General features: G+C 41.7%; 2 protein-coding genes across 3 annotated transcripts in view; one reads left to right on the forward strand and one right to left on the reverse strand.

The window, feature by feature from the left end:
* LOC139383774 (sine oculis-binding protein homolog A-like) overlaps positions 1-23,237 on the reverse strand; it is a 61,864-nt gene that overhangs the window by 29,420 nt on the left and 9,207 nt on the right. The gene's annotated exons all lie outside the window — the stretch shown is intronic.
* Positions 1,098-22,188, forward strand: LOC139383411 (all trans-polyprenyl-diphosphate synthase PDSS2-like). The gene is made up of 8 exons (XM_071127953.1): positions 1,098-1,784; positions 8,467-8,604; positions 15,969-16,167; positions 18,966-19,040; positions 20,169-20,342; positions 20,539-20,673; positions 20,793-20,828; positions 21,829-22,188. The coding sequence occupies exons 1-8, from the start codon at positions 1,540-1,542 to the stop codon at positions 21,982-21,984; spliced, it is 1,158 nt and encodes a 385-aa protein (XP_070984054.1). The 5' UTR covers positions 1,098-1,539; the 3' UTR covers positions 21,985-22,188.

The raw sequence follows: 23,237 nt of genomic DNA on the forward strand, positions 1-23,237 counted from the left end.
CCTCTGACCACAAGGCACTACAGAGGGTAGTGCGTACGGCCCAGTACATCGTTGGGGCTAAGCTGCCTGCCATCCAGAACCTCTACATCAGGCGGTGTCAGAGGAAGGCCCTAAAAATGGTCAAAGACCCCAGCCACCCCAGTCCTCGACTGTTCTCTCTACTACCGCATGTCAAGCGGTACCGGAGTGCCAAGTCTAGGACAAAAAGGCTTCTCAACAGTTTTTACCCCCAAGCCATAAGACTCCTGAACAGGTAATCAAATGGCTACCCGGACTATTTGCATTGTGTGCCCCCCCCAACCCCCCTTTTTTACGCTGCTGCTACTCTCTGTTTATCATATATGCATAGTCACTTTAACTATACATTCATGTACATTCTACCTCAATTGGGCCGACCAACCAGTGCTCCTGCACATTGGCTAACCGGGCTATCTGCATTGTGTCCCACCCACCACCCGCCAACCCCTCTTTTACTCTACTGCTACTCTCTGTTCATCATATATGCATAGTCACGTTAACCATATCTACATGTATATACTACCTCAATCAGCCTGACTAACCGGTGTCTGTATGTAGCCTCGCTACTGTATATAGCCTGTCTTTTTACTGTTGTTTTATTTCTTTACCTACCTATTGTTGACCTAATACATTTTTTGCACTATTGGTTAGAGCCTGTAAGTAAGCATTTCACTGTAAGGTTGCATTCGGCGCACGTGACAAATAAACTTTGATTTGATGTCAATGATGCTACTTGAGAAGAACAATTCAATCCAAAATCGAAAGAAAATACAAAAAGGCATGTTTTTCTTTTCATTTTTGTCATTATTTCACTATTAATGTTGAATCCTTCACAGTTAATCAAAATTAAACAATGTTTTGTCCATTTTAAATCCACAGGCAACCCAAACCTTTATAGAGTGGACTTTATAACAAATTTTACAAGATACATGCACATCTATTCTTTTTGGTGATACTAACCACAAGACAGCGTTCACTTGTAGCCTATTTGAAAACTGATTCCAAATGCTGATAAATGGGGCACAAACATGGAAATATATTTCTATGGGCATAGGGTACTGTTGTAAACGTTTTGCGACATACCGTAGGGCGTTTCGTCAAGATGGTGGCCTCCTGTGTCAATGCTTAACTTTTTAGGTCCTGTGTTGCGGAATATTTACAATACTTTATAGGATATCTCAAAGGGAATAAGTATCAAATTAAGTAGGGTGATAACCCAGCATTATACCCAGGACATACGTGGCGCCGTAATGTAAAGTACTTAAATTAATATGACTGTCGCCAGCGAGGATGACACCCATCATAACGTTACAGGTGTTGCTAACATGATATATTGTAGATATGGATAGCTAACTAGCTAGCTAGATATCTAATTTAGTAAGTTAATTTAATTTCCTGACATCGTTTAGTTTATTTGTTTAGTCGACTTATTCTAGCTTGTGCTAAGCTTTGATCGAAAACTCAAGGGTTTGCTTTACCCTTGTTTCAAATTAAATTAGTAAAAAACCTTCAGCTGTAAAGATGACAGTAATTTGGTTTCGACTCTCGTGCATCAGTTTGTTAAACCGTGGACAGAGGAACATAAGTATTTTCTCCAACGCAACGCCTTCTAATTTGAATAAAGTGGTCTCGGATGCAGAGAAAATCGTGGGTTATCCGACCTCCTTCGTGAGCCTGCGCTGCTTGCTGAGTGATGAACTTAGTAATGTAGCAATGCACGTGAGGAAACTGGTTGGAACAAAACACCCGTTACTCAGCGCTGCGAGGTATGGTTCACACACAAACATATAGTATTGCAAATGATATTACCTCATGTTTGTAATGCAAGTATTTACATACATTGTTTGTGTATGATAAAATTGTGTAACTCTATGTTGGCTATCTGTGGTTTTAGAAGACTTGATTCTGTCAGATATGACTGTGATGTCAATCACCATCTTCCCAACCATAACTTCTGATCAAGCTGATCCAACCAACTTCTGCCTCCTCAACTGACCTGGTCACCCCCACAACAACGCCCCAAAATGTAGGAACAGTAAAGGGCCTGTTTTCTTTTCACATATGCTTATAGCAGCTGGCACCATATGCCATCAGGCCAGTTCAGTTCCCTTTAAGTGACTCAAGCCATGCTGCAGTTAACCAGGGTATCAGTCTGTTTGTGCCATCATGACACTCCATACCATGGGAGTTGACATGATGGCACAAACAGATCTGGTACCAGGCTATGCTTCAGTTTGCAATGTGAGAAGAAAATAGACCCATCCACATTGGGTGCACCTACTGTAGGTCAAATTAGGTTGTATTTAGAGTGCACAATCCTATTAATTGATTTACTGAGGAATACCCTGGGTTTCAGCTTTATACAATTACAAATACAGTTATTCTCAAATATTTATTTTCTCTTTTACGCTGTGTGCACTGAACTGAGATGCATGATTGTTGATGACACTCTGTTTTTCAGATGAAGGGAATGAAATAGTCTATAATGCACACCACAGTAGCGCTCAACCCAGACAGTGGTGTGTAGGCTCCTGTAGCTGTTGGCAAAGTAATTCAAAGCCTGTAATTTATCACTCAGGATGATACTTTCCAGTGCTACTATTTTTGCCATGGAATGTTGTTATTAAAACAGACCCATAGTAGAGTAGTTTACCTATTTACCTAGTCGGCTTGTTGTTGTGTGTTCTATGTGAAATAAATATTCCTCTCGAGGCGCATACATTCCGAGTGCCATAGGAGGGAAACGTATTCTGACAAGCAGTCAATGCACAACAATTCTTAAAGCGCTACTGCCTTTAAAAAGCAACGTATCCCTTTGAAAATGGCCTATGTGGCATCGATATGAGTCAGAAACAGTTATTCTAGTGTCAAAATGTACTACGAAGTGTAAATAGGATCATGTTGGTCATAAAGTCAGTCTCGTCTAAAAGGGAGTTTGGAACATCCGTGCTTCACAACAGGTAAATGAAGGTTGGGTTTTGATTTGACGATATACATTAGCCCACTAACATGGGGTGAACAGCTGCGGTAATTGCTCTCTATCCAATAGACCATGAGACCGACCTGCCCAGTAGACTTTGTTTACATAAGACGTCACATTTTTTTATTTGAGAAATACTGCTCTAAACACCTTAGTTAGATGTAAAATTGCCAAACTAAACGTCCTTGGCAAAAACATAACTCATGAAATCTGTAATAAGTTTTAAGTTTTATCGTAGATTCATTCTGGAGATTTTGTGAAGTGAAATAGGATTCCGCATCAATAGTGTTTCATGGGGGACAAACATCATTAACCATACGTGGAATCAGTCAGGAAACACACCCCCGAGATTGAATTCTAGTTTTTCTAATGAACAACAGAAAAACACACTTTGGAGTGTTCAGTGGCTCTTTAATGCAATTGCAGGAAAATACATTTCGGCAAATATATTTTGAAAGCAGTTTGGGCCTTTTGTTTAAAAAAGAGAGGGATCCTGGTTTTATGTTGTTAGCATGTTTATTTCTCTACTCCTTCAATTGTGTGGAATCATTTTACAAATGCAGTTTTACAACCTCAATTTCAAGCAGGGTTTAGGAGCAGCTGCGCAACAGTTTGCCATGGGATTTTTGTTGTTGTTTTGACCGCTGGTGTGTTAAAGATGCTGTTATTGAGAGCAAGTGTGATGACTGGATGATAGTCACAGCTTAAGCCCCATAATTAACCGTCCTTATGTCTCAGACAAGTTTTAATTTGTTGTTATTTTGTAAGCTGCTTCATGATTTGTACCGCTCCCTGAGAAAGATGCTGGTGTCTTGGGTTTTTTTAGCTGTAGAGGACTGAGCTGGGTAGAGTGTCTTCCCTCTTGTGGCTTGTATTGGCAATTCAATTGTCTCCTCTCCTTGAGCAGTGCCTACTGGTATTGTCAACAAAGTTATGTGTAGACTAGTGACCTCAGACAAATAGTCATCCAGTAAATGTAAGCAAAAGAGAAGCCTGGAAAAAAAACTGCCTACACTAAATCAAATGGAGGATTGACATAAGAAAATAAGAGTGTCTCAGATGATGCAATGGAAACCAAAATAATACAATTAGTGTGATTTTCCTTCAGAGAGTTCTAGCCTGCTAAAAGGTTGAAGCAAAATAAACACACTCAAAATGTGTCTAATTTCAATGATAAGTTCCATGGAATCTGTGCTGTGTAGATTATGTTAGGGCCAAGTGCTGTCAAACTTGATTTTCCTGTGTTTGATACAATGAGTGTACAAAACATTAGGAACACCTGCTCTTTCCGTGATTTCGACTGACCAGGTGAAAGCTATGATCCCTTAATGATGTCACCTGTTAAATCCACTTCAATTGGTGGAGAAGACAGGTTAAAGAAGGATTTTTAAGCCATTTAATTGAGATGTGAATTGTGTGCGTACCATTTAGAGGGTGAATGGGAAGACAAAAGGTTTAAGTGCCTTTGAATGGGGTATGGTAGTAGGTGCCAGGCGCACCGGTTTGAGTGTGTCAAGAACCTCAACGCTGCTGGGTTTTTCACACTCATTTTCCTGTGTGTATCAAGAATGGTCCACCACCCGAAGGACATCCAGCCAACTTGACACAACTGTGGGAAGCATTGGAGCCAACATGGGCCAGCATCCCTGTGGAATGCTTTTGACACCTTGTAGAGTCCATGCCCTGACAAATTAAGGCTGTTCTGTGGGGTAAAGGGGGTGCAGCTCAAAATTAGAAAGGTGTTTCTATACTCTGTGTATATATTTCCAAACTGAGGTTGGAATAATACTGTGAAATTGTAAAAATTATGATAATGCCCTTTTAGTGTAAGAGCTTTTTGAAAAGACAGGTGGTAAATCACCAGGCGGTAAATGTGTTATTAGACCAATAAGAAAGACTTCCAAACCTGTCTGCCAATAACAGATCATTTTCGTTTTTCCACTCCTCACTCAGACCACTCCCAGACAGTCCTAGCAAATTCTTGCTTGAGAAATTTCTCTTTGCTAAGAAGCCATTTTTGTTTATTTTTGTCCTTTTTAATTGAAGACAATCAAAGCTATTTAATTGTTACCCAGATATTATTTGATATTGAGGTAAAAAACAGCTGCTTTGTTCATTTAAATGCTCAAACCCAAATGAGTGTGTAACATGAGTAGGCAGCGTGATATGAACTCAACTAAACATTTGACTTTGGTTTTTCCTTTCATTCTTAAAAAATTCAGTTCAGCTAAGTCTGGAGTTACGGAGTGTGGCAATGCAGAACAGAGGAACTTTCACTTTGTTGCAGGGAAAGACCTTGACCCAGTTTGACTTTTCTCTTCAAGTGGCTTCCATTGTTTTCAACTGAGTTTTTGTCATCACATGTAGGAGTTCAGGAAATATTTAGAGGTAGATGCCAAATCCTATTTTGTACACTAAGGAGTTTATCCAATTGCTACCCTCAAGTGATTGTGTTCTCAATTAAGAAAATGGGTATTGATGCTTTGCTCCAAAAATTGTCGCACTACATGTGATACATTTTAAGAGCTGTGCAGTATTAGGCCATGTACTAGACCAACAAATAAGATTCAGAGAGCGCTGTAGTAGTGCTAGCCATTAAAATGACATTGACCCATCTCTCTTTCTGTCTCCCTCTTTCCCAGCACTCATTCTGTTAAATTTTGGAATAAACTTAGCACTTAGTTCAAATGGATTGATTACAAAGCCTCATAGCTGAATTTTTCTTAATTAGCCCTTTAAGCATCTACCCTCCCACCACCACAACAAAGGTATGGCAGGTGAAGAAATCACATTTTTTACCTCTAAACTATCATCCAGATAGTTAGTTACCCTTCAGTGCCATCTCTCTTCAGTTGGGATGAATGGCTCTTCACTATAAGAAATAAGCAAATGGACAGGGAATGATAAAAAGAGTGCAGGAATTCAATCCTGCAATGCACACAATCCTGCCATGTGTTGGAAACCATATAGCCCAAGGATGTAATAACCTATACACCTACATCTGATATGACAATACATTTCAGTGTTGTAGCGCAGGGACAAAGTGGACCTCTGACAGGCTGACTCCTCACCGTCATCTTTGGTTGGCTGGCTTGTATTTCCTACTGTCTCTGTCCAAGACGCTGCACAGATCAAAATATCCTCAATAGCAGACAGGCAGACCCTTGTGGAGTTGTGTTTCGGTTTTCCCTTTCCTTTCATTCTTAAAAAATTCAGCTCAGTTAACTTTGCCCAAAGTCTGGAGTTACAGAGTGTGGCAATGCAGGAAAGAGGAACTTTCACTTTGTAGCAGGGAAAGACCTTGACCCCGTTTGACTTTTCTCTTCCATTGTTTTCCACTGAGATTTTGTCGTCACATGTAGGAGTTCAGGAAATAGTTAGAGGTAGATGCCAAATCATATTTTGTACACTGAGGATTTCATCCAAATGTTAACCTTGAGTGATTGGGTTCTCACAGAAAAATGGTTATTGATGCTTTGCCCCAAAAATGGTCTAACTACATGTGATACATTTTCAGAGCTGTGCAGTATTAGACCAACAGATAAGATTCAGAGAGCGCTGTAGTAGTGCTACCCATTAAAATGACATTGACCCATCTCTCTTTCTCTTTCCCTCTTTCTCGGCACTCATCCCAGCCCCACCCCTTTGCAGGAAGGGGGTTATGATTGATTGATGTGCCATGGTGTGGCGACTGGCATAAATATTAATCAACTGCCATCTTCAGGCTGCAGACTTGGCCAGTCTCGCCACAGGCAGAGAACATTTTTGGTGTGGTTGCTGTTCTTTCAATTGAAAGCTATAGGAATTTCAGTGTAATTTCACACCTCATAATGCCAGTTTTTACCTCTCAATAAATATTTTTTGTTTACCTAGGGCTTGATGTAGGAGAAATTTTAGAAACCTGGCAAAAGTGTACTGAATTTGGTTGAGGTTAACCTAGGCTACATGCTGTTATTTTTGTTACAATTATGAACACAGGAAAGAATCAGATGTCAACTTGTTTCATGTGATGGTTTTCCTTAGGTTCCACTGAGATAGGGATTTAACAGATAAAATTAGACCTGTCAGTTTCCGTACTTATCTGTTGCACTAACCGTATCTCCCATCTTCCCTTTTCTCTCTATTCCCCTCTCCCTGTCCATCTCTCCCTCTCTCTCTCCATCCTTTTCTCTTGTTCTCTCTTTCTCTTACTATTTCTTCCTCTGCCTCTTGCACTTTCCCTTCATTCTCTGTCTGTCTCTTTTGTCCTCTCCTTTGCTTCTTTCTCTCCCCGGTTAGTGTCTGGGCGCAGGCGGAGTGGGTGGTGCTCGGTGTCTACTCAGGGCTCTAACGAGAGTGTGATTCATGGCACAGGGGGCTCCCTGGGGACAGGATTAGATGTTCTCTGTCTAACCGCTCCCTCGGGACCACAGTTATTTTATCTTCACAGTGGCCAGCCCACCACTAGAGCCTTGCAGCTCTGCTTGAATTGTGTTTGGGGCCCCGTTCTGCTGGCAAACAATGTGTTGTGCCACAGCTGATCAATATGGTTCGGTCTTTAATTAATCATTAGTCTCTTGTCTAAGCTTGCTTGTTTAAAGCTACACTCAGATGTATTTATTATTCTACTATAAAAGGGTGGGTTCCACCAACAAAAATGCAAGCAATGGATAAGGTGCATTCCAAGGTGCATTCCATGACATGAATATTCACAAACAGAACATTTTTAGTTTTTCCCTCACCTTCCTTCATAGCTGTGCTCTCAGGTTGACACTTCCCCTAGCAATTAAAAAAAGGTTGTCTGGCAATTCAGCTACTGAAAATGTTTATCAAACTCTTGAGTTGATGTCTTGAAGGTATGCTCATTGAATATAAAGCCCTCCACCACTTCTTTGACAATGCAGTTGAATTAATTATGATTTTGAAAGGCAGTTGTCTCCATGAGTGTGTTGACCTTTCTCTATGTGCCACCCCCATGAAGCAGCAATTAGCCATTTTCTTTGCTTAGCATTGATGCGAGGGAATAAAGGGATTTTTGGGGCGCCCCTGGAGAGAGGCGTTGAAAGCTACACACAACCTCATTAATATAGTGTCGCACCACCTCTCATTTCCATACAATTACTGGGAATTTTCTTTGTCATTGTTAAGAGGCTGCTTACTTAGCCTGCAATTCCACGCCAATTCCCTGCTTGCCATAATAGATTTTGGGATGATGAAAATACGTACGTTTCTTTTTTTTTTTTTTTTACTCCTGAAGGACATTTTATTTAAATGTATGGGAAAGATGAAATATCATACATGAAATGGAACATTTTGGCAAATTCAAGATGTGGCCCAAGGCATGCCTGATTTGTGTCGATCTCACCTACAATTAATTTTTCTGTCTTCATTCAAATGTCTTTTCTGTGTATGAAAAGAGCATATCTCCACAAATGTATAAACCCTTACCCAACAATAAATGCCTGATTGATGCCTGGCTCTCTTCTCAGGGGCCTCATCTATGACAGCAGAAACAACCTTCAGATGAGGGGTCTGGTGGTCCTGTTGATGTCCAAGGCAGCTGGTCCCAGCCAGCACACAGCCTCAGACCACCTGCCCCAGGACATGGTCAGCGGCATCTACCCCAGGTAAACACGCCTCATGTTCCTCCATAGCTTTCTTTCCTTGTCTCCTTTCCTTCATTACCACTGACTTGGTGAAAAGACAGGAACATACTTTTCATTGCTCCTGATCTGACAGCACCCACACACACCAGCTCCAATTTATCATTTTTTCCGATGACAACATTCACTTACTCACTCACGCAAGCACACCGCACACATACAGAATGTTGCCCAGAACATGGAATTTTGTGTGGAGATTACTCTACAACCATGCCAAGTGGTTACCAGAAGTCGCTGTTGTGTTTGGCAGGTGGTACACTGGGTGTCTGAATGGCCTTTTTCTTGCTCCTAGCTGGCAAGCAGCACTGCCTCAACTATAGCTTCAGTGGAGAAGTCTGTCAAGCAGGACGGGAGGGGGGCTAGTGTGGAGTGGCTGTAATGAATATGCTTACAGTCTGACTTATCAAGTTATCGACCATCCATACGATTAGGACTCCAGCTATTGAAATGACCAACAATTCAAAGTAAACAAAAGCAATACATCAGCTACTTTAGCATCCCCATACTGCAAAATGTTGCATCCAGTTTCATGAGGATTGTGTCTTCTACTCAAATAACATTGTATTTGTCACATGCGTAGTAGACTTTACTGTGAAATGCTTACTTACGATCCCTTTCCCAACAATGCAGAGTTAAAAAGTATGAAAAATGAGCAGAAATGGTAACACAATAAAATAACAGTAACAAGACTATATACAAGGAGTCCCAGTACCGAGTCAATGTGCAGGGGTACGGGGTAGTTGAGGTAATATGTACATGTAGGTAGGGGTAAAAGTGACTAGGCAATCAGGATAGATAATAAACAGAGTTTCAGCAGCGTATGTGAAGAGTGTATGTGTGTTTTGCGTCAAAATGAATGCATGCGTGTGTGTGTGTATGTAGTCTGTTGGAATGTCAGTGTAGTATGTGTGAGTGGGGGGGGGTAAAGTCCAGTGAGTGTGCATAGAGCCGGTGCAACGGAGTCAGTGATGTGTCATGATGATTAACTATATTACATCATACTCCCTGTCCTTTGTATTTCTGTCTGACTTTCTCTCCCTTTGACCCCCTCTCACTCTGACACTTTCTCTCACCCTTCTCCTTTCTCTCTTACCCCTGCCCCTCTCTGCCCCTCTCGCTCTCACTTTGTCTCGCCCCCTCTCCTCTGTTGAAGGAATGTGGGCTCATTAGCACCTGGGCCAGAGCACTGATGGGGGGATTGATTTATACCTCCAGGGGAATTTTCTCCTCCCTCCTGACAGACAGCATTTGTAAAATGTCTCCCACTCCAGTGCCCAGTACTGATGGCTCACCAGGGATCTCAGCATAGAGAGAGGGCCAGAGCTGTATGGAATCCGAGAGATGGAGAGATGGACAGACAGAAAGGGAGACAGACAAAACAGCCAGATACCCAGAGACAAAACACAGATGCACAGCTGTATTGCGGACCCTGTAGAGGGAGGAAAATGGAACAGAACACTGAGGACAAGGGGCGTGTTAGGGGCGGGAACGCCTCAGCAAGATGGCATGAGTTGCTATGCAACCGGCTGCCGAAGCTATTTATACACAAGTCCCCTTCTCCCCCTTTTCCTCCCCTGGCTCCAACACTGTTTATCATGAGTTGAAGATCTGAGGCAGAGACTGCGAGGCTTCTTTAGGGGTCCTAGTGTGGGGTGGGAAGTGTCTGTTGGAGGAGTGGTGGTGGTGGGAAGTGTGTCTGTTGGAGGAGTGGTGGTGGTGGTGGGAAGTGTGTCTGTTGGAGGAGTGGTGGTGGTGGGAAGTGTGTCTGTTGGAGGAGTGGTGGTGGTGGGAAGTGTGTCTGTTGGAGGAGTGGTGGTGGTGGGAAGTGTGTCTGTTGGAGGAGTGGTGGTGGTGGGAAGTGTGTCTGTTGGAGGAGTGGTGGTGGTGGGAAGGGTGTCTGTTGGAGGAGTGGTGGTGGTGGGAAGGGTGTCTGTTGGAGGAGTGGTGGTGGTGGGAAGTGTGTCTGTTGGAGGAGTGGTGGTGGTGGGAAGTGTGTCTGTTGGAGGGGTGGTGGTGGTGGTGGTGGTGGGAAGGGTGTCTGTTGGAGGAGTGGTGGTGGTGGGAAGTGTGTCTGTTGGAGGAGTGGTGGTGGTGGGAAGTGTGTCTGTTGGAGGAGTGGTGGTGGTGGTGGGAAGTGTGTCTGTTGGAGGAGTGGTGGTGGGAAGTGTGTCTGTTGGAGGAGTGGTGGTGGGAAGTGTGTCTGTTGGAGGAGTGGTGGTGGTGGGAAGGGTGTCTGTCGGAATAGCTACCAGTGCCAACATTATTATTATTATTGTTTAGCTGCATTTGTACAGGATGTACTCAATAGCCTGCTTTATACTTTTGCTGCAGGAGCAATACGCTCAGTATTTGTCTAAGATCTGTACCCAGGTTAAGATTTGATGTAAGTAGTGGGACCAGATAAATTAATCAACTGCATTGAATGTTGAATCCATGAATCAAATGTTAAATTAGCCTAAATGTTGAGAACAATTTATCTATGTAATTTTCATCCCTAACTTGTAGTCTGTTAAAATGTCTACACCGACACATTTTAATCCTGTGTGTTAATAACATCAATGCAGTGGCAGGGATTGAAATGAAAGGTATTGTCAAAGAGAGGCCAAATGTACTACTCTTCACAGAAGGGGGACAATGGGTATGATTGAGCAGCGAAATAAAAGACATTATAGCATTTTACTAACAACTCTCTCTGAGCAACTGTAGAACATGCAATTACCTGCTGCCAGACAAGGCATGCATGTGTACGGTGTATTATGGGCAGGAACAACTAGAATTGACAGATGACTGGATTTGAAATGTCTTATCAGGACTGTTTCACACCATCTGAAAGATGGCCCTAAAGTGTCCATCAGCGCACCCATCCCTGGCTCCCTCCACAGACTGATCCCCCCGGTCGGTATGTCTGTCTTGCCCTGGCAGGCTCAGACCATATGGAGGGGGGATCTAATTATCCCCCAGCAAAGACTGAATCAACGTTTGATTACAGCCTCCCTCAGACTATGTGCAAAGGCTCCATTCAAAAACAATTTGCATGTCTTTTCTCTGGTAATCAAGAATAGCTGTTATTTCTAATGACTATAATGGAATTTAGTAAAGGCTTATTTATTTTTCCTCAATAATGGAGAACTTTTTATTTTTAAAATGTATTTCAAAGATGCGTTCAGGAAGATTGAACATTACCTCGCTGTTTTTTAAACCTGCCGTTTTGGACTCGACGTGTCAGTGCATGGCTCATACATGCATAATGAACCATCTGCAGTCCTATCCCAGTACATTCTTATTACCTGGCATCATTTAGTGCACGAGATACGCGCTCGTTCATGTCCTGTAGTGAGCGCGCGCTCTGAAGCGAGATTACCTGGATACGTGACTTTACCATTAGTTATTTAGATAACAACGAGAATATATCGATCAAATCTTGCAACCTAAGTTTGAAAATTTGAAGTTAGATCTGTTAGACCTCGGTTGTAGTTTCATTTCTCTCTTTCAAAAGACTCAATTTCCCTGTAATAGTGTTGAGCGATTAACCGAATTGTATGTGTTTTTTCGGTTATTAAACAACTAAATGACCGACTTTGAATTCCATTTAGTTCGTTTTAGTGAGCCCAACGCACGGTTTCTCTAGAGATAAATCGAATCATTGCAGTTGATTGCCAGCGATCATCATTAATCAGGTAGACACTAGGGCTATATATTATCACAACATGACTTTTAAGTAGTAAGTCATTCGAAGCAAACATATTGTAAGTAGGTTATAACTTTTCTATTGTATAAATTACATTATCACAATAGATTGCTTACCATACTAGTCTGTACAGCAATGGGAATTAGCCACAACCATGCTTAAGGGCGGGTTTGGGTAGGTTACTTTCTAAATGTAATCCGTTATTAGTTACCTGTCAAATTCTAATCAGTAATGTAACTTTTGGATTGCCCAAACTCAGCAATGTAATCTGATTACATTCATTTACTTTTAGATTACATTTCCCTTGAGGGGCATTAGAATAAGACAAAAATGTATTTTACCAATTGAAAAACATCTATTGCAGGATAAATCAATGTAAAACTTTACATAGCTGGCATATATGGATTTTACATTTTACTTTATGGGTTGGTTATGTAGGTCTCTTCTAACCCATCACTTTCTACTACATATAATAATGTGATTAAATTATATCTTTACATTAAAAACCAATGTCTATCAGAATTCCAGTTATTCCAATAAATGTTATACCCCTTGATCTTCAAGAATAGGACTTGGAAATATGGATGTATAGATTAGCCAAATTGTTTTACCTGAGCATAACCCCAAAAACTAAGGACTTATTAGCCAGCTCTACTCTGTTTATGATTTTGTTGTCATGGAGGACTGATTGGGCTCATTGATTCGAGTTGAAAAATAAATGCTGCGCTCATGGAATGGTATGCTTTGGAGCACTACTGAAAAGTGCTTTTTACATGTGAAAAATGAATGCCATATACTGCATTTGCTATAGGCCTATTGTTTACCTTTTTGTTAGTGACACTTTGACATCTTGATAATATGCAGCTGTTTAAAGGGCAAATCCACAGCTGAGAGATGTGCCTGGAGAAATGTAACCACTCTCAGATTAATAGACAGAGCTATGGATGCAAGGACTGACTATCCACAATATCAAAATTATTGTTTTAACCATGTTATGAATCTATGAAGTGTTTGTTTTTCTCCAATGTTCGTAAACATTGTAAATAATCTTATATTTTGGCACGTTGTGTTAGCCTTTTAAAATGATCAACTTGGATTAGCTAATTGATCGCTAGAAAACCCTTTTGCAATTATGTTAGCACAGCTGTAAACTGTTGTTCTGATTAAAGAAGCAATACAACTGTCCATCTTTAGACTAGTTGAGTATCTGGAGCATCAGGATTTGTGGGTTCGATTACAGGCTCAAAATGGCCAGAAACAAATAACTTTCTTCTGAAACTCATCAGTCTATTCTTGCTCTGAAAAATGAAGGCTATTCCATGCGAGAATTTGCCAATAAACTGAAGATCTCGTACAACGCTGTGTACACTGCCTTCAGAGAACAGAGCAAACTGGCACTAACCAGAATCGAAAGAGGAGTGGGAGGCCCCGGTGCACAACTGAGCAAGAGGACAAGTACATTAGTGTCTAGTTTGAGAAACAGACGCCTCACAAGTCCTCAACTGGCAGATTCATTAAATAATACCGCAAAACACCAGTCTCAACGTCAACAGTGAAGAGGCGACTCTGGGATGCTGGCCTTCTAGGCAGAGTTCCTCTGTCCAGTGTCTGTGTTCTTTTGCCCATCTTAATATATATTTTTTGTCCAGTCTGAGATATATGGCTTTTTCTTTGCAACTCTGTCTAGAAGGCTAGCATCCCGGAGACGCCTTTTCACTGTTACCGTTGAGACTAGTGTTTTGTGGGTACTGTTTAATGACGCTGCCAGTTGAACAAATTAAAATATATTTGACATTCTTCAAAGTAGCCACCCTTTGCCTTGATGACAGCTTTGCATACTCTTGGCATTCTCTCGGCATTCTCTCAACCAGCTTCACGAGGTAGTCACATGGAATGCATTTCAATTATTCAATCAACAGCCTTGTTAAAAGTTAATTTGTGGAATTTATTTCCTTCTCAATGTGTTTGAGCCAATCAGTTGTATTGTGACAAGATAGGGGTGGTAAACACAAGATAGCCCTATTTGGTAAAAGACCAAGTCCATCTTATGGCAAGAACAGCTCAAATAAGCAAAGCGAAATGACAGTCCATCATTACTTTAAGACCTGAAGGTCAGTCAATCTGGAACATTTCAAGGACTTTTAAAGTGTCTTCAAGTGCAGTCGCAAAAACCATCAAGCGCTATGATGAAACTAGCTCTCATGAAAACATCCACAGGAAAGGAAGACCCAGAGTTACCTCTGCTGCAGAGGATAAGTTCATTAGAGTTACCATCCTCGGAAATTGCAGCCCAAATAAATGCTTAACAAGGTTTAAGTAACCAACACATCTCAAAATCAACTGTTCAGAGGAGACTGCGAGAATCAGGCCTTCATGGTTGAATTGCTGCAAAGAAATAAGAAGAACAGACTTGCTTGGGCCAAGAAACACGAGCAATGGACATTAGACTGGTGGAAATATGTCCTTTAATCTGATGAGTCCAAATGTGAGATTTTGGGTTCCAATCACTTTTCTTTGTGAGATGCAGAGTAGGGGAACAGATCATCTCTGCATGTGTGGTTCCCACCGTGAAGCATGGAGGGGGAGGTGTGATGGTGTTGGGAGGTGCTTTGCTGGTGACACTCTCAGTGATTTATTTAGAATTCAAGGCACACTTTACCAGCATGGCTACCGCAGCATTCTGCAGCGATACGCCATCACATCTGGTTTCAACAGGACAATGACCCAACACACCTCCAGGCTGTATAAGGGCTATTTGACCAAGGAGTGATGGAGGGCTGCATCAGATGACCTGGCCTCCACAATCACCCGACCTCAACCCAATTGAGATGGCTTGGGATGAGTTGGACCACAGAGTGAAGGAAAAGCAGCCAACAAGTGCTCAGCATATGTGGGAACTCCTTCAAGACTGTTGGAAAAGCATTCCAGGTGAAGCTGGATGAGAGAATGCCAAGAGCTGTCATCAAGGCAAAGCATGGCTACTTTGAAGAATTTAAAATATATTTTGATTTAACACTTTTTTGTTGTTGGTTACTACATGATTGCATATGTGTTATTTCATAGTTTTGATGTCTTCACTATTATTCTACAATGTAGAAAATAGTAAAAAGGTGTGTCCAAACCTTTGATAAAAATGGTTGTAGCAACTACAGATTGCCCCTGTAAGTCTTATCAAAAGTGTGCGAGTTTGAGCATGTGTCCATTAGGCCAATGGATGTACTTCGCAGCATTTGCAAGAGCGCATTTTTCACTGGCTGTCCACTGGTTTCAAAAACAATGATTGATAGGCAGCTTAAACTTCTTGAATTCAACCATTATTGGGTTCAAATACACATTTAGATTTGTGAACAGCCATCCACAACAACCCATTTCGCAAAGCACAAATAGCTAAATGAGAGAGCAGCAGTGTGATTCACATCAATGCGCTAAGTAGATATCAATAATAAGTTATATTTATCTGCCGCAATCACCTCATGTTTCAGCATAATCCATAGATTTGGCCCTAATTTATTTATTTAAATTGACTGATTTTCTAATGAACTGTAACTCAATAAAATCTTTGGAATTGTTGCATTTTATATTTTTGTTCAGTGTATGCTTTACTGATGACAATTCGACAATGTATATATTTCCTCTGTAGTCAGAGGAACCTGGCTGAAGTCACAGAGCTCATCCACACGGCCTTCCTGGTGCATCGTGGGATCATCAACCTAAAGGAGTGGACCAACTCTGACGGTCCTCTGAAGGACATGCAGTTTGGAAACAAGATGTCCGTTCTCAGTGGGGACTTCTTGCTTGCCAATGCTTGCACTGGACTGGCCCAGCTAAACAATACTAAGGTATGAAATAGTCATCATATAACATTCTGTTGGAGATGGACACATTTCTTGCCCTGTAGCTTTTTCGTTCTGCCTTTAAATGTCTTCCAAAATGCAATCTGATTTCAGCCTTTTACCTGTGAGGTTTCAATAGATTGTCAGTGAGATGAAGATGATACTTGACAATGTTGAGATGACTGCAATACAGATAAGGAAATTGATGAGAATACAAACTGTATAAGCAGAGGAGTTTAAACACCACTTACATCAGCTTGCTGTGTCAAGTTCTCCTGGCCGTTGTGGATTGATCGAATCAACAAATCTATTCTCTCACTTAGGCCACTGGCAGGCAGACTGATACTCACACACACAAAATATGCTTGGGTGGGAATAATGCACCCCCATTTACACAGGTTACATTATCTTACGCTCTTCTACTCATTCTTACTAAGCACTTCTGCAGTGTGCGTGTGAGGGCATGGGGGTCACAGTTCACTTCCAGTTCACTTCCAGTGCATACACTGGCAATCCTTTGCTGACAGAATGTGTCACCAACCTCAACTTTCAGAATGTGTCCTCAACGGTCGGAATGTGTCCTCAACGGTCGGAATGTGTCCTCAACGGTCGGAATGTGTCCTCAACGGTCGGAATGTGTCCTCAACGGTCGGAATGTGTCCTCAACGGTCGGAATGTGTCCTCAACGGTCGGAATGTGTCCTCAACGGTCGGAATGTGTCCTCAACGGTCGGAATGTGTCCTCAACGGTCGGAATGTGTCCTCAACGGTCGGAATGTGTCCTCAACGGTCGGAATGTGTCCTCAACGGTCGGAATGTGTCACCAACGGTCAGAATCTGTCACCAACCTCTACGGTCAGAATGTGGCTGCACAAGAGGATCATAATAACCTATTTTCTCTCTGCTTTGCAATCTTCCAAATTCTCCCCTCAGCTCAGATTGTTCATGCTCAGACAGACAAACAGGCATTTAAAATGCCACCTAAAGACACTGTGATCATGACAATTCTGATAAAAGAAGTACCCTTGTTTCTTTAAATTTGAGCATTGTCAAATTGATATACATAGGCATTTTTAACACCTTACATGAACATCATGACACTCATTTGTTTTGCAGTATAATTCATATTGTCGTCTTTTCAATAATGTAATGACATTCTAGAGCTCCCCCTGTTGGACATACATACATGTGCCCCCCACTCTCCCCCTAACAGTAAAATGTTCACAAGAGTTGTAAAACACGGCCTACTTGAAATTAGTACTCACATGTGTCTAAACTATGGTCATGACACTGTCTCTTAAATAAACGGACAGTCACAAATAGAGACCCCTATTCAATACTTGATAGAGAATAAAATGTTCACACTCACCAATTGCTTGATATTTTACATTTTTCAAGGATTGTTGTGGGTTACCAAGACAGACATGACTGTAGTAGCAGTCATAGCATAAGCGCTTAGAGGTGTATAAGCATTTCACATAAACCAGGGAATTTTTTTAGGGGAGCAATTGATCTGGATTATGTGTTCCGGCCTTGAGAGGAATCCTAGGCCGGTATTAATGGTAAAGTGATCGCGGAGCCCAGCTCCGGTTTCTCTCCCTCACAGACCTGTCGGCAAAACACGATCTGCCTGGATTTGGGAGTAGAGTAAGGGGGAGGCCGTGGCTTATCTGATACTTTCCAAAAAAAGACTCCCCCCTCCCTTCATTTTCCTCATTCACAGCCTAGCAAAGACAGCACATCTGGGAACACTGTAGGGGTATTGTCCTTTTGGGCCTTTTGTGAGGCTTGAGTTTCTTTAATATTTCCTAAAGGATCTGGTTACCCCGAGCGCACTATGAAGACTCTGATAGAGACACGCTCTCAAATCATGAAAAAACTTCTTGACTGTAAGAGAGTACAACATATGGATTGTCTTTTCATCTACCTAGAACTGTAAATCTTTGTGCCCATACGCTGTTTTTTAGGAGCAATTGATTGTGAAAGAAGATAAACCTGATAAACATGGTGTTTGAGATTATTTAAACTCGGTCACTGATTTGGACAAGCATATAAAATAAGGTGCCTGACTGAATTTACTTTGTAGGATTAGTATCATGCGTGTGAGTGAGGGTGCAATTTAAAATGTAGTCCTGGATTCCCACTGCAAGAGGGTCTGGGCAACTGCAGACAGATGACTCAATATGATGAGTTTTTTTTACATTCATTCCACTACATGCCCACACACTTGGACCTAGTAGACTTGTGAGAATTCCTCAAAGGCGCGGGAGGGAGCTAGTGTAAAACATAACAATAAAATGATGAATATACAATACCGCCCAGCCACACCCTGTTGAGCAGAGTGAAGTTATATCTAAAACAAGAAGGTATCAAATTGATAATCAATTCTGAGTTGGGTTGTTGATAAGAGCCCCAGCACCAGATGTCAGACCACTGCTCCAGAGCCTCATCAACCCCTCAGCCCTCATGACATTTCCTGATTTCTGCCTTGCCATCTGCCTTTCAGCTTCTCAGACTGGATACCTGATAAAGCCTCATAATACAGTTTAAACTGGGGGTCGCTATAAATAAGATTCAAATTGATAAAGCTCAGTCTGGGTGTGCTTAATAAAAACAGCAGGCAGTCCTCAGTCAGTCCACACTGGTCTGATAATGAGCTGGCAATGTGAGGAGTTAGAGCTGGCCAATTTACAACCCAGACACCCTCTTAGTCTAAACCCCATCCCCATCTCTCTTTAGAGCAATTTCAATACTACGTAAAGTAATGGTGGTTAAGCAAAGCTTTTTTTCTTTTGCGTTTGACAGGTTGTGGAGTTGATATCGAGTGCCATTGGTGACTTGGTGCAGGGAATCTACCATGAGATCCACAACAGTTTGGAGGTAAGATAATTACAATACCACTACCAGGGTCACCCTAGCCAGCTAAAGTTACAGGTAACTACCAACATAAAGTGTCTTAATAGTGAACAACCTCAATGCACCTTGGCACAGATTCTACAGGTGTCTTGAACTCCACAGGAGGGATGTGACACCCTTCTTTTCTTAATAGGGAACAACCTCAATGCACCTTGGCACAGATTCTACAGGTGTCTTGAACTCCACAGGAGGGATGTGACACCCTTCTTTCCATAAAATATTCAGTTGATTTAGTGTTTTGTTGATGGTGCTAGAAAACACTGTCTCAGACACTGCTCCAGAATCTCCCATAAGAGTTCAATTGGGTTGAGATCTGGTGACTGAGACCCCCCTTTCAAAGCCACTGAGATCTCTTCAAGCCATGGTAGCCAAAATAATGGGCAACTAGGCATTGTTGAATACATGACCCTAAGCATGATGGGATGTTAATTGCTTAAATAACTCAGAAAACCATACCTGTATGGAAGCACCTGCTTTCAATATATTTTGTTTCCCTTATTTACTCGTGTTTCCTTTATTTTGGCAGTTACCTGTAGTTACATGACATCAGTCAAACTGAGAACATTCCTAAAAAAATCTGTCAAGGCATCCCCTAATACAGTTATGGTCATAATAACTAAAAAATGTACGTTTTAAAAATTTTTTTTTACAAAAAACTAATTTGGACAAACTATTTAGTGGGCTTAAATGAATAACACTGTTCTATCAGGTATCTGCTATTATTATGTACTGGATGCTACTGGACGTACCTGATTATTTGTGCAGGTAGAGAGATACGGTTTACACCTCACCCTTTGAAGAAGAGCTTTCCCAGCAGAACTCAGTGTTGTGTTCTACCTCAGAGGAGGTTACAGTTTCAACCTGGGCTCTTCTCTCCTTGGAGCTTTGTACTGTGTTTATAAATCACAATTTTTAACAAAATAAATAGTTTTAGTCTACAGTTTATTTTTCCAGTGAAATGCTCTTATGTACTATATATTCTATGGTTGGAGCTGTTATTGGAAATATAGATATTTGGATAAAATGTACTTCTTCATAATGGAAACAGTCATAACTGAATACATACCATTTGATGTAAACTGCTCTTCTCAGGACAATAGCCTGACTGATGAAATCAACATGGACATGTGGGAGGAGCAGACATTCTTGTCCCATGGTGCCTTGCTGGCAAAAAGCTGTCAGGCAGCGATGGAGCTCGCCAAACATGACAAAGATGCACAAGGACTGGCTTACAAATATGGCAAGCATCTATCATTGGGCCACAAGGCAAGTATTGCAGGAAACCTGAAAGATTGTCTCTGCTGAAAAGTATAGATTCATGCTGCTTCCCTTGTCTTTCCTAAAAATGTGAAAATGCGAGGGAAAAGGACACAGCGTGTATTTGCAATATACTGAGAGATGGTGAAATGTAACATGTAAGGATCATGATTATAGTCTAATGCTGTCATTCCCCCCTATTTAGTTGAATTCTGACCTGCAGCTATTTGTAAAGAGCAGCAGCTCAGCAGACCCAGTAACCTTCAGTTTTAACTCGGCCCCTGTGGTTTTCCACCGTCAGATTGTGGGGCAGGAGAGATGGTGTCATCAGCTGCAACAGGTACTGAACCACTTATCCTGTGCTATTACTTTTTCTGACATTTTAATTGTTTATATAGCTACAAGGTAAATATGAATACTTCTTGAATTTTCTTTCCCATCATCTTTCTCTGTAAACAGGCAAAAACTATTGGAAGACAAATGGACTATACAAAGGTCAGCAGGGTGAATGTACATACAGTGGATGTTTTTTATTGTGGTATGGTAGCAAGGTGGGTTGCAAGACTGCCAAAGATGCTTAGATAGTGTTGATATCCACTGTAACCAATCTCAAGTTTGACATTTCCTTCCCAAAGTCAGTTAGAGAGGAAAGGAGGGGACAGATGGGGGTGCAGGAAGAGACAACGGGGGGGCGGGGGATCTCTGGTCACGTCTGAAACCAGATCGTGGGGGATTAGGTACCCAAGACTATTTGTGGAGGAGACAGAGAGACCGAGACAGTTGCATTGTCAGAGAATCTCCTTCATGAGGACACGAGGGGGATATGGGGAGAATGTATCCTCCTAACTGCACCACAGTCATTGTAGCTACAATCATTTTCATATAGATTAGTATTTACAATATAATACATGTGTCCTGCTTGCCTGGGCTTTTATGCTGAAATACATATTGTGTCAAACACTAGGTGTGCCCTGTGCGCTGCTCCTGTTAGTCTTAAATGTAATGCAGTCTGAACAACCATGGAAATGGTCTGTCAGACCATATTTTGGATATCTTGGCCACCTGTTGTTCAACATAAGAAGAGAAAGTGATGGACAGGACTTTCTGGGGACTAATGGAGTGTGGAGGAGACTTGGAGTTTGCTGTGTCCCCGTTTCCAAACTGAGGAGCGTGCACCCACATTAAGTGCAGTGGAGCAATGCTCCCTGCCTGCTGTTTTTTAAGCGAAAGCCCACAGGGTCTTTTCAGTCCCAGAATTCATTAGGTAGAACGCCCTAAGCAAAAAGGATCTCCTGACTGAGCCAGAGCAGAAGGGGGGGAAAGACACCCAAGACTACTCAGTGTGTCTGGGGGAGGGGGAGTCTCATGACCAATGTAGTTTTATATAGACCACTGCACATTCCCATCCTCAGTGTTCACAATAGGATGCTCATTTCAACATTTGCTTACATAAAAAAATGCTGAAGTCATGTCCTATGGTCTCTTCCTGTAACAGCTGCGGTCCACGATCAAATTGGAGAAAGGTGTCACCTCGACAATAGATCTGTGCCGTTACCACGGCAACAAAGCTCTGGAGTCCATCCAGTGTTTCCCTTCCTCTGAGGCACGTTCAGCCTTGGAGAACATCGCTCGCGCTGTCACCAAGTTCTGACCCCCCTACTCTCCTGTGGCCTCAGGACAACGTGCACAATCAATCGATGCTAGAAAAACAATCTTGGTTCCATTTAAGCCAATCAGTGAGCAGAATACTCACAACCCCCTAAGTCCGACTGCCATTTACCGGAAATTAAACTACAGATCACACCTTTAAAACTCCATTTAACTGTTTGCTATTAAAACAATTCACATCCAGTCATCTTGAGTTATTTTGTGTTTACTACTTTACTGCTATTATGACTTTGCTCAGTTACTGTGCAACAGAAAACAAAAATCTAGGATGGGAAAATGTCAACTTTCATTGGCCGTGCCACGAGGAGCACACTTGAAGCTCCGCCAGCAGTAATTATTAATGAGTCCCATTCCTGTGACCTGCAGCAAATGGACAGGAAATGCAAGGGTATTGATTGGGGCGATGTGCACTGTGGGTTGGCGCCAGGGTGGTGGCCTGTGGTTTCCCTGGCACTCTCGGCAGGGGATAGCCAAGGTGTGAAACTGGGTAGAGAACAATGTTCCCTCTAAGCATGAGATTGAACTTCACTCAACTTTCTAGAGTTTTCCCCATTAGTTAACACTATCAACATTTCCCTTTACTGTGGGAATTGTGATCGAATCAACACAATATTAGCCACTTTCAATGCAACATACCGAAACAAAACAAACTATGCAAGACTTTGTATGCAAAACAAACTTTGAAAGAGATTTTGTTGTAGGCTTGGAGTATGATTCTATTGCATTGACAGGCATGACTCAGGCCTGTACTCTACACAGACCGGTGAGCCTTAACCAGTCAGCTGCAGTATTGCAAAGCAGACCATTTATCATATGGATTTGTGCCATTCACTTTGAACTGGAGTTTTACAGCATGAGCGGTCAGGATTATTATGCGCTTGTTTTGAGATCAAAGCAAGAGCTGCATGTGTGCACATTTGTTCATATTCTTTGCTAGTTAGTGAGTCATTGGCCCAGTTTTACTTAATTTGTAGTCAGCAATGTGGTAGTGATTGCATCGTACAAGAGCACAAAACCTGTACATTTCTAGACATCTTTGAAAAGCAAGTCAGGTAAAGAGCTTTTTTTGTCCTAAAGGGGCAGTATTGTATTTTGAGACAGACTTGAATAAGCTAAGTAACCAATAGGGAGAGGGTAGCATCATTTGTCTGATTCTCTGTAATGATGGTAAAGAGACTACAAAATAAACTGCATTATTTTTACAAAGTGGTTTTTGCATCAAACACCTAATTTTCA

The sequence above is a fragment of the Oncorhynchus clarkii genome, chromosome 25 (genome assembly GCF_045791955.1).
Source record: "Oncorhynchus clarkii lewisi isolate Uvic-CL-2024 chromosome 25, UVic_Ocla_1.0, whole genome shotgun sequence".
Taxonomy (NCBI): domain Eukaryota; kingdom Metazoa; phylum Chordata; class Actinopteri; order Salmoniformes; family Salmonidae; genus Oncorhynchus; species Oncorhynchus clarkii.

Excerpts from the sequence above, each read along its gene's own strand:
- LOC139383411 (XM_071127953.1), top strand. The coding sequence starts at position 1,540 with ATGACAGTAATTTGGTTTCGACTCTCGTGCATCAGTTTGTTAAACCGT. Across the intron at positions 8,605-15,968 it reads GTCAGCGGCATCTACCCCAG|TCAGAGGAACCTGGCTGAAG; the intron begins GTAAACACGCCT and ends TTTCCTCTGTAG. Across the intron at positions 20,674-20,792 it reads GGTGTCATCAGCTGCAACAG|GCAAAAACTATTGGAAGACA; the intron begins GTACTGAACCAC and ends CTCTGTAAACAG.